General features: G+C 55.4%; 1 protein-coding gene across 7 annotated transcripts in view; it reads right to left on the bottom strand.

The window, feature by feature from the left end:
- RGS3 (regulator of G protein signaling 3) overlaps positions 1-15,479 on the bottom strand; it is a 158,657-nt gene that overhangs the window by 2,372 nt on the left and 140,806 nt on the right. For 6 of the 7 annotated variants that reach the window (XM_014585618.2, XM_027769500.1, XM_006142766.2 and 3 more), the window contains 4 exons: positions 12,703-13,650; positions 3,220-3,284; positions 546-647; positions 100-161 (listed from right to left, as the gene is read on the bottom strand). In XM_014585618.2, the coding sequence (XP_014441104.1) occupies positions 100-161; positions 546-647; positions 3,220-3,284; positions 12,703-13,650 (1,177 nt within the window). Of the gene's footprint in view, positions 1-99; positions 162-545; positions 648-746; positions 997-3,219; positions 3,285-12,702; positions 13,651-15,479 lie in introns of those variants that run through there. The other variant, XM_014585648.2, reaches the window with a different exon arrangement.

Here is a 15,479-nt window from a genome sequence, read left to right as displayed (position 1 = left end):
GATTGCCTGACTGGGCCCAGGAGAGAGGGTCTGGACGAGGAGGAAAGGGGGGATGCAGACAGAACTCGGAAAGGGAACAGGCCGCTGGTCGCCACTTACACTTGTGGAGCAGCAGCTTCTCCAAGGACTCGCCCCATTTGAGTGCCTCCTCCGAGGTGGGCCTGAGGGTGAGGGAAGGAACTGTGAGGCTCAGGGGACCTGGGGGCGAGGGCCAGGTGGCCTTTGTTAGCTGCCCTGGGCCTAGGCTACAGCTGAGCAGGGCTGGGAGCTCAGGACAGGGGCCCCCGTCCTTTTCTGGGGCCAAGACCACTTCGAGCCCCTACCTCGCCCTGGCTGGCCTTCCTGGACAGCTGTCTCCCATGAGGGCTGCTGCCCGCTGGACGCCAGCTCCCTCCTCTACAAGAACCTCCCTCCACAAGAACCTCTACATCCCCAGAGCCAGATGGGCCCATAGAACCCCTTCCCTCTTAGCCCCCACCACTCAGCCCCACACCCCAGGGCCAGTAAGTGCCTGAAGGGTCCCAGGGGTGCCGGGGAGGACCTACTTGAAGGACTTCATTGTTTTGTCTGCCTTTCCCGCTGGCTGGGCCCCAGGGGACTCGTTCCGCCGCCTGAAGATGCCCAGCTTGTTCTTCATGTCCTTGGCCCTGGGGGCAGAAGCAGAGAGGACGGTTGGTCAGCCTGGCAGACTCGACCTCTGCAAGTTCAGGGTAGGCGAGGGCGGGAGCTGGGCAAGGGGCACCTACTCCTTCATCGTGTGCCGCCTCTGCAGATTCCCGTTGCGCGTGAGGTACATGCCTCGGAGCATCTCTGGAGGACCCCCACCTTAAAGGGGCCCCGAGATAGTTTGCTGGGGGAACCCCTTGGGCGCCTCCCCCCACCTCGCGTCCTGGGCAGCCGCGGGCAGTAACGGTGCAGACTGCAGCCTAGTGCTAGCTAGAATCCCGGGCCGGACGACTGGACTCCCAGGCATAGGCTGGGGCTGGGATTCAGACAGGAGGAGCCAGGAAATGGGAGGGACCAGGAGGGGGAGCGGAAAAGTAATATCCCTTCTGGCCAACCCTGAGAGGGAGCCCTGAAAGGGGCATGTGTCTGCAAGGGACAGCCTCTGGGGCCCGCCCAGGCAGGAAGCCAGACCCAGTTATTTGTGACTGGTCTCCCAGTGACCATGGCAGCGGGGAGACACGAGGGGGGGGGCAGCGGGGAGACACGAGGGGGGGGGGAACAAGTCAGCAAATTGCTATGAGGGAAGGAGGGAGAGAAGGAGGGAGGGCGGGCAGGCTCTGCCCACCAGGGTGGCAGGACTGGCTATTTTTAGCCATGAGCCATTTTTAGCCATGCCACACCCCCAGGAGGCAGCAGATTTCAAGGCTGGGTGAAGCTGTTGGCAAGAAAGGGGTTAAATGCATCCTGCTCCTATTGGTCCCTGTGTCCCTAGACCCCCTGCATCTTCACTTCCCTCTCCCTCTGGCTTCTGACACTGGATAGCCCATCAATATAGGGAGAGCCCAAAGTCTCTGGAGTCTTAAGCTTGAATAACTTCAGAAGTATAGATCCTATACACTTGTGAAAACATCATTTGGAAGTTTAATTACTTCACGTTTTATACATACTTCGTTTTGTGATTTTTGAATACTACATTTTTTCGTTTAAATTTTTGGTCTCTGTCCTTCTGATAGTGGAAAACGCTCAGAGACCAATAATGTCAATGAAAAATGTATTACCAAAATCTTGAAGCTAAATACATGTAAAAAAAAGTAAGCAATTAAACTTTCACGTGTAGTTTGTAAGTCTGGGGCATTTATATTTATACTTCTGAAGTTATTCAAGCATAAAACATACACCCCCCCCACACACACACACACCCCAGGCTCTGGCGCCGGCATGCCCAGCTCCAGATCCTTGCCCCACTTGCTGTGTGACTTGGACAAGTAAGTCAGTCTTGCGCCTCAGTTTACTCACTTGTAAAATAAGAATCAGGTAAATAAGGAAAAAAAGGAAGCACAAAATAAAAATATTGGTACAGAGGTAAGGATGAAATGTGGTCACATATGCGATACGCGTAGACCCGTGCCTGGCACGGCAAATGTTAGCTATTATTTTTATTGTCCTGGATGCTAAGCATCTTCCCCTAAGCTACTGTCAGCTTCAGGCACTGAAAAGGCAGCCCCGGCTCTGAAAGGAGGCTCTGAAAGGAGGCTAGCAGTGGTCCAGGGGCCCCCAGCAGCCGGGATGCCTGCCCCCCACCTCCAGCACTGCTCTCCCCAGGGAGTGTCACCCCCAGCAGCCCTGGCCCCGCCTGGCCCCTCCCCCATCCAGCAAATGGTTAACAGCAGTTGGTGCAAAGGGCTGTTTTCATTTGTGCATCTCATCTTCCTTAAAAGTGTGATTGTTCCTGGCTGCAGAACACCGAGAGGCAAGGGGGGCTGGGGCAAGAAAGGGTTTCCAGGGTGGTGGATCTCCGCCAAAAACAAGGCCAGGAACGAGGTCACAGGAGGCGCCTGAGATGAACTCCGGTCCTCCACCCCCAGGCTCATCCTGCACTGAAGGACCCCAAGGGGAGGAGACTCCCTCTGGGGGCTACTGTGCCTCCTCCACACCCAGTACCAGTCTCCAGGGCCTTGGGGCTGGGAGTACAAGGAGACCAGAGAACGAACACACACACACACACACACACACACACACACACACACACCCCTCTAACAAACCTCCAAAAGCTAAGGCGCCTGAGCATGGCCAGAAAGGCTCGCGGAGTGCGGGATGCAGTAGCTGAGCCAGCAGCGCCCCCTCCCGGCAGTGTGCGAGACTTAGCGTTCAAGAACTCAAAAGCTTAGGAAAAGGGGGAAGGAGCGCTGTGAAATGTCAGTTCAGCCCTTTTGCAGGTCCCTTGTGGGCTCAGAAAGGGCAAAGGGCTCGTCGAAGTCACTCGGCTACTGCTTGGCTCCCAGGCCGGGCCAGGGCTGGGGCACCTAGCCAGGTGCCTCTGGTTCACTGGCTTCCAGGTCCTGACAACACCTTGCTTCCGTCTGCATGAATGCTCAGCACCCTGGTGAACCGCCCTGCCGCCACTGCAAAGTCCTAAGATCTTTTTGTTCTTGGGTATCTGTCTGGGACTGTGGGCATGATGAGGTATAGCCCCTTCTCCCTACCTGTACCCCTAAAGGAGAGACCAGTCTGTGGGCAGAGGCAGGGAAGGGTGTAGGAATCTTTCCCACTTACAGGTTTTTGCTCTTCCTCTTCCGGGCAGCTTCATCGTCGTCCCCAACCGCATCAGCCCCGCTCATCTGTGAAGAAAAGACACCCACGTGCAGTCCAGGTGTTCAAGGGCTGCCCCAGCAAAGAGGCTCAGGGAGCCCGCGGCTCCTACAACCAGCCGATCCCTCCCCAAAGCACCCTGGTGAACAGAACAGGGGAGGGGAAGACCCCTGCTAGGGGCAGTTTGGCCGTGCAGTGTGACTGGCCTGGCAGAGCCACCACCAAAGGGGTCTCCAGGTGCATCCAGGGAGCCGGCTCTCTGAAGAACCAGAGACAGCACTCACAACAGGGCACCACGACAGGCAGAGTCTTCCGCTGTGAGATGGCCCATCGCTGTCCCTCTCTGAGTTTCCTTCATCTCTAAAATCAGGATCGTAATGACTAACTCAGGAGTCTGCGGTTCAGTGGAGACCTGGGACTGGTCGGCAGTGTGTGAAATGAGTTATTACATAGGCGCAAGAGTGCCACTCCTGCCTGGCAGCTTTCCAAGGCTCCTAGTGCCCTTCAGACAATGTCCAAGCTCCATAACATGACAGGTCTCTCTGCCACCTTAGAGTCTGGTAGAAAGTTCCACTCCAACATCAGTTATAACTCCTGCAATTACCTCCTGGCCTACTCTCTCCAGCAACCCCCTGGACGCCATCTTCCAACCAAAGGGATGCCCTGCACCTCTCACCCAGGCCTTCCACCTGCTGCTCCTTCCACGAGGTTGCTTTGATAGTTGGTCCACCCTCCCCCTCCCTAAGACCAGCTTTAGGTAAGACCTTTACCTCAAGTGGGCAGCTTGGACACCTCCTCCATTAGGGAGCTCTCCCTGGCCCCTAGAAGGCTGAGCCCCCTTTGCCTCTTTTGAAGACCCCATCACACCCAAAATGGCCTTTCAAATCCCTCTCCTCTGCTCGGCTGTGAGTTCCCAAGAGCAAGGTCTCTGTGTGCTTGGGTCACCTTCACAGGCATTGTCGTATGTTAGGAGCTTGACAAGTCAAATTTGCCAAATAAATGGATGCATTGGAGAGGGCAAACATCCAGGAACGAGAGTCCCGTGGCCCTTGCTGCTTGGTCTGGCCTGCGACTCCCCCCTACCCTGCCCCATGCTGCCCAGAGCTCACTGCACCCCATCTCTGGAATGTCCTTGCTCCTCTGACCTTCAGTCTCTTCCAGTTCACTCCAGCCCACTACCACCTCTACTGGGGGCCAACTTCTGCCTCCTTTACCCAACCTGTGCTTGAATGCCCCCCGGCAGGGGTGCCCCAGGGCCCCAATAGTGCCACCCAAGAGCAGAGGTCTAAGAGATATCCTGAGACAACAAGAGAGCTAGAGCTCAGAGCAGATGGGCCTGAACCCATGTCCCAGGTAGGGACCTCAGCTCTAACTCCTCGTGGGACCTATTCTGGGCCTGCGTTTCCTCATGTAAAATGAAGAGGGCGGGCTAAACCTTCAGAGGCTATGTTTATGCTGGGAAGGAAATTGACCTCATTCCAGATACGGCCATCAGAGGAAGCTGCCAGCCATGGTGACGTGCCGCCGAGGATGGACAGATGGATGGATGAGTACGCCTTCACCTACAGAGCTCATGCTATAGGCCATACCTGGATGGGCACAGTCCAGACACTAGCTCACACATCCTCATAGTGACCCCTAAAGGAAACAGATGCTCAGAGACTTGAAGTCACGTGCCCAAGGATGCCCAGCACTTGGTCACAGACTACATGACCATGCCGTCATCTGTAGTGGGTCTGTTTGAATTCAAGGCCCGTGTTTCTCCACCAGAGGACACTACTAGGCCAGAATCAGATGGGGCACAAGGAGCGCTCTCAGTGAGACTCGGGGAACCTTGCTTCCTCCTAGGAGGGCTGCCCCGGCTGAGTCGCAGACACTGAGTGTACACGCACACAGAGGTGCACGCTGCGTGGTGGGAACTGCAGAGCCAGGATTGAGCGCCAGGCCTGGGTGTTCGGTCCCACTTCTACTGACTTGGGTGAAGTTTTTGAGCCCCTCGGCCTCAGTTTTCTCAGCTGGAGCATAGGCGTGGCGACCGTCACCTACCGGGGGTGTTGGAAGATTCACCAGCCTCAAGTCTGGGCTTCCATGGCCCCGTCTTGGCACACACAGGCACCGTCAAGTAATCAGGTCCATAGCCCCATGAGTGTCACTGCTGTCACCCCGGTACACACACGGGCTGCCGTCACGCTGGCCTGGCCAGCAGTGCCCGGAGCCCCCACCCGTGGGAAAGGGCTCCCTGTGTCGGCTTCCTCCCATTCTAACCTCAGCTTCCGCACTTTATCGGACCCACACAATGGGCCTGGGGACCACTCCCGCCCAGCCTGCCGCCCCCAGTCTCTGCACTGCTGGGAAATGGGCTCTTCCTTCCACTGCTGGGAGGGGATCGTCTTGACAGGGACAGGCCCATGTCGAGCAGCCTTCTGGTGGGGCTGGGCAGCTCAGACCCTGGGAGTCGCCCCCAGACAGCCAGGAAACACAAGCAGGAAGGGGGGCCTGTGGACCAGGGAGTGAGAAAACTGAGAGGGACAGATGGGGTTCTGATTCCTAGACCTAGGGACACCCCAAATCTGTAGGATAGCGTTGGCCGCAAGGCTCCTCCCTCCTTAGGCCTCTGCAAGGCCTGCCGGAAGCCAGGCATAAAGGGACTCTCCAGAGGGATTCTCCCCATCTCCTCCCCACTGCCCTGCTGGGTGCTGGGTGCCCCTACCCAGCTGGATGCAAATGCCAGGCGACCAGAACCGCCCAGCCCTCCCTCCACAGCAGGCAGGACTCCCTGGGGCCTGCCAGTCTCACCCAGCCACCTCGGAGGACCGGGAGCTCCCCGCCTCCTAGAATGATGATTACAACCCTGACTGTAATTATGACTGTAATTACAGCCGTGATTGTGTGCAGGTTCTAAACGGCCTGCATCCGAGTCCTGGCTGGATCCCTCGTTACCTAATTGACCTCAGCACATTACAGCCTCTCTCCGTGCCTCTGTTTCTTTATTTGTGGGATGAGGGTCATAACTGGACTGCCCCAGGGGCTGCGGTGAGGATAAGTGCGTTAACATGCGTGCACAGGGCCCGGCACACGAGCACCTAGTAACCAGCAGCTCGGGCAGGTTCAGGTTTATGGCGTCCTGACTAGGTGCCAGGCCCAGTGCTAATTCGCTCTAACCCCCACCATCCAATTCCATCTTTGGAACAATTCTAAGAGCTGTGGGCTGTCATTTCCCTAGTTTACAGCAGAGGAAACTAACGTCCAGAGCAGGTTGGTAAGAGAATTTGGAAGAGAATTTAGGGTCCAGCTCCAGTGACAGAGGCTCCCCTGTGTGCAGGGCCTTGACTGGTCTCCTATCCTGATGCTGCTCTGACTTCTGGGGTCACCTGGGCACACTGGGCTGTGCTGTCTAGCGTGGCCCAGGCTGGCCCCTGGAAGCAGGTGGAAACAGAGTGTCTAAACTCTCTGTTATTTGTTAAGGCATGGAAAGTAACTCTTCTCTTGACTTTTTAAAATAAAAAGCTGGGGGGGGGGCACCAACAGTTGGCAATAATAGCTATGTCACTGGACTCCCATGTAGTCGATCATGGTTTGAGTCCTGGACCCAGTAGCTTAAACTCACGCCGGGCACGTGTGCATGCGTGTACAAGATCCCGAGAAGAAAATGGAGGAGAAGGGACTGCAGCATGGCCATCTCCCCTGGGGGAGATTTCTCGCTTTCTGTCTCTGTGTCTCTCTCTGTCTTTCTGGTGAGAGCATGCACCCTATAGCAAACACCTCTCCTCCACCAAAAAAACAAAAGGCTTGGGGCCACGTGGTGATACAGCAACTGGTCCCACGTGGGAAAAGTCCTAGGCTCATGTCCTGAGATTACCCCGAGTGCCAGTGTGCCTGTGACTCAGGCTCAGGCTGGCTGAGACTGGGGACGGACTGCAGTGTGAAGACCCCACTGGGGGTGCACGTGCACTCTTGCTCTCTCTCTCTTGTGAAAGAAATAAATTAATAAGCTTTAAAAGTGTCTCCAGGATGCTTGAAGGTGCTCTTACATCTCGGAGCTGGAAGCATCTTAGGAGTCCTCCTGTCTGACCTCTGACCTGGGTGGGAGACTTAGTGCAGCAGGGCCGGCACCCTCCGTGGACAGCCTCTGCCCAAGCCAGTGCCCTGCAGGGGAGGAAGGAAGGACAGCCAGGGAGGGGCCGCTCTGAGGTCTCCTCGCTGTCAAAGAATGGACTGTGACCTGGGCCAAGCCTGACCAGGCACGGGGTGGAGTTCCATCACAGCGTTCTGGGCCCAGATACAGAACTGACTCTCCAGGGCTTCCCTGATTCCCAGAGAAAGGGCTGCCACAGGCCTGTGGATCTGCTCTGGTGGCTTCTAGGAAACAGCAGGCAAGGCAGGGCTCTGGCAGCAGGGGGCGCCGTGAGACAATCCAAGTTGGCCCAGGGAGCCAGACCCAATAAGTACTCACAGGACTAACTTGAGAGCACCCCTCTGGCCTGACTGGGCCCATCATGAGGTGAATGCAGCCAAGCAGGCCACCTCTGAGGTCTGCCTGGTTCCGGCACTCCTCCTCAGAGTAGAAACTGCTCAGGGCTCAAGAGGGCAGGGTGAGAATGCAGGGAGGGGTGCTGCTGTGACAGGCAGCATGCGCTCAGGGTGGCCTCAGCTGACCAATGCAGCACCAAGAATGGCCAGCCCTGTCCAGCTCTCCTGGGTCTCACTTCATCACAAATCACTGCCCGGTACAGAGAGCTCTGAATGTACCAGCACGCGCTGCGTACACACCTAGCGCTACCTTGAATCCTTCCACCGGGCAATTTCAGGAAGATTCGGCATTTCCATTTATAGGAGATGGCAGCTCAGAGAACAGTGCAACCTGGCAAGGTCTCAGAGTCGGGAGGGAGGAAGCAGAGCTGAGACTCGACTCTGGGTCTGTGTGATCCACACCCTGAAGACTTCACCCCTCCCCTCTTCACCTCTAGCCTGACATCGCTGGGCACAGTGGCCTGCTGGCCTCAGCTGACCATCCCAGGAGAGCCAGGCCTGGCAGAAAGATGGAAGTCATGGTGAGCCTGCTGCCTCCTTCTGCCAGCCCCACCTAGACCCCTCATCAGCATGAGCTGTGTAGGGTAGGGAGAGAGCCAGAGAGCACTGGACCAGGTGAGCCACTGGCCAGCTCCATCTTTGCTCACTGTGACATGGGACAAAATACCCCTTCCTAGCCACAGCCCCACACCTTGCAGCAATATCGTGGAGACTGCAAAAGGACCTGGGGGCCAGCAGGCAGCATGGAGGTTAGGATGGCAGGATCCCACATGGCCAACGACAGAGTTCAAATCCTGGATCTGGTGGCTTGAGAAACACACCAGGCACATGTGCTTGGGTGCCCAAAACCCCAAGAGGAGAATGGAGAAGAAAGGATTGTGGCGTGGCTGTTCCCCCTGGTGGTGCTTTTTCACTTTCCTTCTTTTTTTCTCTCTCTCTCTTAAGTGCATTTTCCCCATAGCAATAAATAAATAAATAAATAAATAAATAAATAAATAAATAAATAAAATTAAAAAGGAAGTAAAAGGATCTAGAGGGCCAAACAGTGGCATAGCAGTAAAAGGCAATATTCTGCAAGGCTGACTTGTATGGGAAGGTTCTAGGTTCGAGTCTAGAGACCTCCCTGAGAACACAGGACACCCATGCCCACAATCACGCATGGCTGAGGATGGGAGTGGATCTCAGCATCACCCCCTTGTTGAGGATATTGCGTGGTGTGTGTGTGTTTCTCATGCATGAGAGAAAGAAAGAAAGAAACTTTAAAAGGTGGCATGGTTGTTGAGGTGCTGGACTCCTACATGGCCGACCATGGTTCAAGTCCCAGACCTGGCAACTTGCTTTCTCACTTTCCCCCTTCTCTCTCTCTCTCTGGTCAAATTAGGAAATAATAAATAAAATTAAATAAATAATTCATTTTTTTTTTTAACAAAGGGGGGGTATCAAGAGAAAAAGGGTCTAGTAGTTCTTGATGAGCAGTGGCAGAACTGTTGCTCCCCTCAAGACTATACTCCTCCTCCTCCTCTTCTTCCTCCCTGCCCCCCCCCCACATGATTACCACACGGAGCACCCTCCCCAGGTGTGTACTGCCAGGCACTGCCCCGCAGCCTCACTAGAATCAATCATTTACTCTCCCAGTGACCCCATGGAGTACTATTACCATAGACACTTCACCAATAAAAAGACTGAGGCTCAGAGAGGGGTGACACTGCCCAGGGCACTGCGAGTGAGGGATGGAGCTAGACTAGGGTGCTCGTCCAGTCTGGGCTCATCTCCTCACAAGGCTGATTTCTATTTATGTATTTATTTAGTTTGGGGAGAGGTTTTTTTGCTATAGGATGTGTGTGCTCGCCAGAAAGACAGAGAGAGACAGAGAGACAGAAAGAGAGAAATCACCCCCCGGGGGTATGGCTACACCACAGTCCCTTCTCCTCCATTCTCCTCTTGGGATCTTGGGCACGCACGCACACGCGCCCAGCGTGAGTTTAAGCCACCGGGTCCAGGACTCCAATCGTGGTCGACTGCATGGGAGTCCCGACATAGCCATTACACCAACTGCTGGTCCCACAAGGCTGACTTCTTGCTGAAGCCAGCTGGCTACAGGGAGCAATGATAAAGGACTCCAGGCCAGGTGAGTGGAAGCCATGTGGAAGGACGGCCATCACAGCGCCAGGGCAGCCTCCGAGGTCTCTGCCAGCTCATTCCTCAGGCTCAAGAAAGGGAGTGACAGGCCAAAGGAGGCTGGGGAAGGGAGGAAGCCAGGAAGAACCTTGGGCACCCAAAGGAGAAAGCGGAGAATTGGTCCAGGCCTGCTGGACTCCCAGCCAGACATTTCTGTCCCAAGACAGGAGCTGAGGACAACTGAGGTAGGGACCTCGGTAAAACATCCACATGAAGGTGTGTGAATGTGTCTATATAGAAACACTCTCACTGGGGCAAAGGTGGCAGGGGAAGAGAACTTGGGTGGGCCTGGCAGGAAGTCAGGATGAGGAGGCCCGAGGCAGGTGGTGGGTCCTGGGACCTCAGCTTCCCAGCAGGGAGGAGTGGTTAGCCCGACCTGAGTCAGCCTGAGGCCTCACCTTGGTAGAATGGACTTGCAGACTCTCTCCTATAGTAGCTGCATCAAACCGTGGCCTCAGATAGTGATCCTTGAACTTCGGCAAACATCACTACCCCTGGAGGCTTGTTTCATTTTGTTTCAGAGAGATTTTTTGCTATCGGGCACTCACCAGAGAGTCAGAAAGGGAGAAGTCACTCCCTGGAGGGGATGGCCACGCTGCAATCCCTTCTCCTCCATTCTCCTCTTAGGATTCTGGGCGTGCATGCACACACACATGCCCAGCGTGAGTTTCAGGCCCCCAGGTCCGAGGCTTGAAACGTGGTCGACTACGCGGGAGTCCAGCGATGTAACCATTTCGCCATGTGCTAGAGGGCTTGTTTTAAATGCAGGACCTGGGGACCGTCCCTGGAAATTCTGATTCCGGGGGTGTGGGGCTGAGGACTAGAAACTCCCTTGATGACTCCACAGCACACCCAAGTTTGAGAACCACATATGCTTCCAGTCAAGAAAACTGAAATCCAGTCCCAATTTCTTTGGAATTTCGACCCAGTCCCTGGGCCCAAAAGTCAAGGCTGTTTTCTGGAGAATCCCAGGTTGCCCTTTCAGCCTGGCCACCTCCCAGCCCAAGGTTTCCTCCCAAACGTCAAGCTGCCTTTTTGCTAGAGGCTAAGAAGCTAAGGAGGCTTCTGAGGCCATACCCCATCTTGGTGGGGAAGTGTGCTGGGATCCTTTAGTGATGTCTGCTATGGTTTGGAGTGTGGAATGGCAGCATGAGTGCTATGCATATGCTATCCCTGCCCTTCAGGAATCCCCTGCTCTACCCAAAGAATGCCTGCCTCGTTCTCTCTGTTCTAAACCGATGCAACCTCCAAGGTCAAGGGGGGGGGGGCATCTTTCTCTAGACGCTTTCCCTGAGGGCTCCAGGCCCTGGGGTGTCTCCTCCTGAACTTCCAACTCTCTGTGGGTCAGCTGCTCTCCTGACAGCGACCCCCACCTGCCTGGCCTCCCAACAGTTGTCATAACAACAGCTGCCCTGGCTGTTCATGCTGCAACGGAAGGAGCGGGACCCGCATCCCTGAGGGCTTGTGCCAATGTCTGATATCGCTAATGTGGTCAGGCACTGGTCTCTTCTGGCTCATCCTCAACCACCTGGGGATGTGGGTGCTATAAAGCCCTACTTTTCAGAGAAGGAAACTAAGGCCAGATGAGCTGAGTGACTCATCCAGGGCCATAGAACAAGTAAGGAACAGAGCCCAGACTCAAACTGGCTGGTGGGCTTCAAGGCTATGGTGCAAGCTGCTCGCTGTCAGGGCACCCTCCAGCCCACACAGATAACTCATTCCTCACAGGCTGGGATCAGCCTCACGCATGTCTGTAGCCCTGGCTGTGGCACAGAGCATGGGCCCTGGAACACAGCAGGAAATCAATAAACACTTATTTATCTATTTTACAAATATTTGCAAGAGGCAAACAGCAGGTGGTTAAGAGCTCCAGGCCTGGAACCAGATTCTAATTCTAGCTCAGACATTTATGAACCGTGTAATCTGGGGCAAGTTAGATAATCTGTGTCTGTCTCCTCGTCTGTATAGTGAGCGTGAGGTGCTGGCCACTCCTGCGAGAACAAATGAATGAATCCGTGTAACCTGCCTAGAACGATACTGGCACGGGACAAACACATGTTGTCATTGTTTGGCTGATGGATTTCTCTTCTGGCTAGGTCTGGACCAGACCTATATTATAATCTGTATTTCTGCAGCTACTGTTTCAGATTGTTTACATCTAAATACACCCAACCAGCAGATGGCGTAGGGGTCACATCGCTGTGCTCCAACTTGGCCAACCACAGTTTGAGTCCTGGAACCGGTGGCTTGAAACTCACTCCAGATGTGTGTGCATGTGTGCCCAAGATCCCTGGAGGAAAATGGAGAAGGGACTGAGGTGTGGCTATCCCCCCTGGAGGGTGATTTCTTGCTTACCCTCTCACTATCTCTCTCTTTCTCTCTCTCCAGCAAGTACATGAACCCAAAGGCAAAAACCTCTATGAAAAAAAAAAATCTAAACACACAATGTCCTGGGCTAGTCCACACCTGCTCTGCTGTCTGTGGGGACTAGTGGTCCCATGACGCTGTAAGAGGACAGTAGCTGAGTCCTGAAGTCAGGGCTTAAGTCCAAGTTCTGCTTCCTTGGTCCTTCCAGGCCTTGGTTTTATCCTCTGCTGAATGGGTAGAAGGCTTGCTGGGAGGCTTCCCAAAGAGCTAGGGTGGGACTAGGTGGGACTAGGTGACTGCTAGCTCCCTGCAGCCGCGGGCTGGCTCTCCTGCACCTCGCTCCCCACCCTCTCTCCTCCATAGCCTTCTTACCTTCCTGTGTCCTGTGAAGAACAGGGAGAGGTGGTGCATGGAGCCGCCATTGCGGCCCAGCTCTTTCTTGAGGGTGCGAGGTGAAGGCATGGCCCACGTGGACGTGGCGCCCTCGCTGTCCGAGCAGTGCAAGGTGGTGTCTGAGGCAAAGCAGGGCCCGCGGGGCTCCTGCAGCAGGCTGCCCTCGCTGTGCGTCCGGCGCCGCAGCGAATTCTGCACACGCAGGGAGAGGCCGCCCTCAGCGCCCTGGCCCGTCTCGATCATGCTGCTGCGCTTGGCCTCGCTGCGCTCCCCATAGTTGTCATCGCTGGTGTCCTCGTCCTCCTCTTCCTCTCCCTCCTCCCCTTCCTCCCCCTCCTCGGCCTCCTCCGCCTCTTCATCTCCGGAGCCGCCCTCAGCCTCTGCCTTCTGGCTGTAGGCGCTGTCCAGCCGGACCTCAGGGATCACGAAGGTCGGCCGAGAGGCCACAGGTGGGTCCTGGGTGGCGGCTGCTGCATCCTCGGAGCTCGTGTTCTCCTCAGAGGGTGGGGAGACCTGGCTGGGGGGAATATCTTGGCAGGGTGGAAGGTCCTGGGTAGGGGGTTCCTGGATGTCAGGGGGGCCTTTGCTGAGCAGAGGGTCCTGGCTAGAAGGGGGTTCTGGAACAGCAGCATGGTCCTGGCAGGGCAGGAGATCTTGGGCTGGATGGGGTTCCTCACTCGGCAGGGCTTCTTGGTCTGGAGGGCGTTCTTTGCAGGTGGGTAAGTCTTTGCTAGACAGCGTGTCTTGGCCAGGAGGGGGTTCCTGTCCGGAAGGGGAGTCCTTGTTCTTTTTGAGTGGAAGGTCTTGTCCTGACGGGAGCTCCTGGCCGGCAGAGGGGTCCTGGCTAGGTGGGGTATCCTCAGCACCTGGCCCCTTCCCTTCCTCCAAGGGCATCTCCTTCTTTTCATCAACCTCTGTCTCAAACATCTGGAAACCAAAACAAAAACAAGACAGGTTCAGAGATGACAGACACTGAGCACGAATCAATGTCACGGAGGCTGATAGGAACCCAGGCAGGGCCTGAGCCCCACACCCCACAGCCTAAATCGCCACATGGATACCTGCAAGTCCTTTTGACTTAGCTCTGTAGGGACCTCGCCTTTGTCTCCTCGCTTGAACCTTTTGCTCATGAGAAACATGGTGGCCACTGAGGGGAGAAACAGGAGAGACAGCTACCATTTCTCTGACTCCGACTGTGGGTGGGGCACCATGCCACCTCAACCCCCTCCCCTCTCTTACATGACCTTCCCAATACCCTACATGGAAGGAGCCCTGTCCCCATGTTACAGGAGAGGAAACGGGGTGAAGTCGTCTCTATGAATAAAGATGCCAGCTGTCTCTACCTTTATGGACCAGAACCAAACCAGGTCCTCGAGCCAGAACAGTGACCAAGTGACAGAATCTTGAACCTAGAAGGGTCTCCTCTACCTGAACCAATGTTTAAAACAGAAAATCCTAGTGAGTCATGCAAACGAGAACACGCTCTGGATATTTAAGTATCTTTTTGAAACTGGTAAACTGGATGAAAGCAGAACTTTAATATACTGCCAACACCTGGACTAACCAGATGTCCCCGACACAGGGCATCTCGCTGAGGGACCCAGTGCTTTCAAACTGTTTGGAGGAACCTCCAGGTTGCACTAAAAGCACGTCTTGCCTTCTACACAACTAGAAGCCCTCAGAGGGTTTTGCTGGGTTCCCAGTAGATTTCATTTGCAAAGCGGAAAATAGTTCCCTTGGTGAAAGTCTGAAAAGCAGCTGCCTCACAGGAAGCCTGGAGCCTGGAGTATCGGGAGTGCCTGTGTGTCACGGCCATGGGGGATGCAGGGCTCGGGTCTGGGCCCAGACCCCATCATGCTCTGGACTTCTGCTGCTAGAGCTGGAGCTTCTGAGAGCTCAGGTTTGTCCTCTGAGCAGCCATAGCCACCTAGAAGTGTGAAAGATCCCACTCTAACCAGGAACTGTGCAAATGCACATGTGTGTGCACACACATGGAAAATTTCAGAGGCTAGTACACCCAGAACACAGGGTAAGCATCCTTGCTATAAAGACCCTTAATGCCCATTTCATGGAGGAGAAAACTGAGACGGAAGAGCAGTTCCTAATTCACTGTCGCACCGTTGCCTGGGGACCAACGGCTGCACCTGAAACAGAGAAGTCAGAAGCCCTGGGGAGTCGGTGACGTGAAGCTCCACAGGTCTCATGGCTGGAAGTAAGGGGCCAGCTGTGGTTCGGGGCAGCTACAGGGCACTCACACACGTGTTAGGGTCACACTGGCATCTGGGAGTGCCGGAGCGGATGTGAGAGCGTAGCGTGGGCCAGAGCCACCACCTGACAGCACGAAAGTGAAAGTGGGTCCCCGGAGTTGAAAGAGTGGCTCAGTAGGGGAGGGGACTCCCCAGAGGACTGCAGCTTGATCAGGCCAAGGTCCAGGAAAGCACAGTGTAGGCTCCAGTTCCCAGGCCAATGACAGGAGCCCACGATGGCAGGGTCTCCCCGCCCCTGGGAGTTCTGCCTGTAGCTAGGAGGGCATTCCACTCAGACAGTCCCCAAACCTCAGCGCTTCAGACCCTCAAAATCGGTGACCCCAAATCCCCATAGCATAGATCCCCAGGGAGGCTAAGGCCCAGGGAGGGGCAGGAGCCAACCTGGAATCACACAGTGGGGCCAACAGAGCCAGTTACTAACCATCTGGGCCTCAAGGCCTCCACCTGTGTAGGGATAACTAGTGAGCTCAGGGGACAACCAGACCATAC

This window comes from Tupaia chinensis, unplaced genomic scaffold (genome assembly GCF_000334495.1).
Source record: "Tupaia chinensis unplaced genomic scaffold, TupChi_1.0 Scaffold000081_1, whole genome shotgun sequence".
NCBI lineage: Eukaryota > Metazoa > Chordata > Mammalia > Scandentia > Tupaiidae > Tupaia > Tupaia belangeri.
Note: the sequence above shows the minus strand (reverse complement) of the source record. Positions and strands in the feature narration are given on the sequence as shown.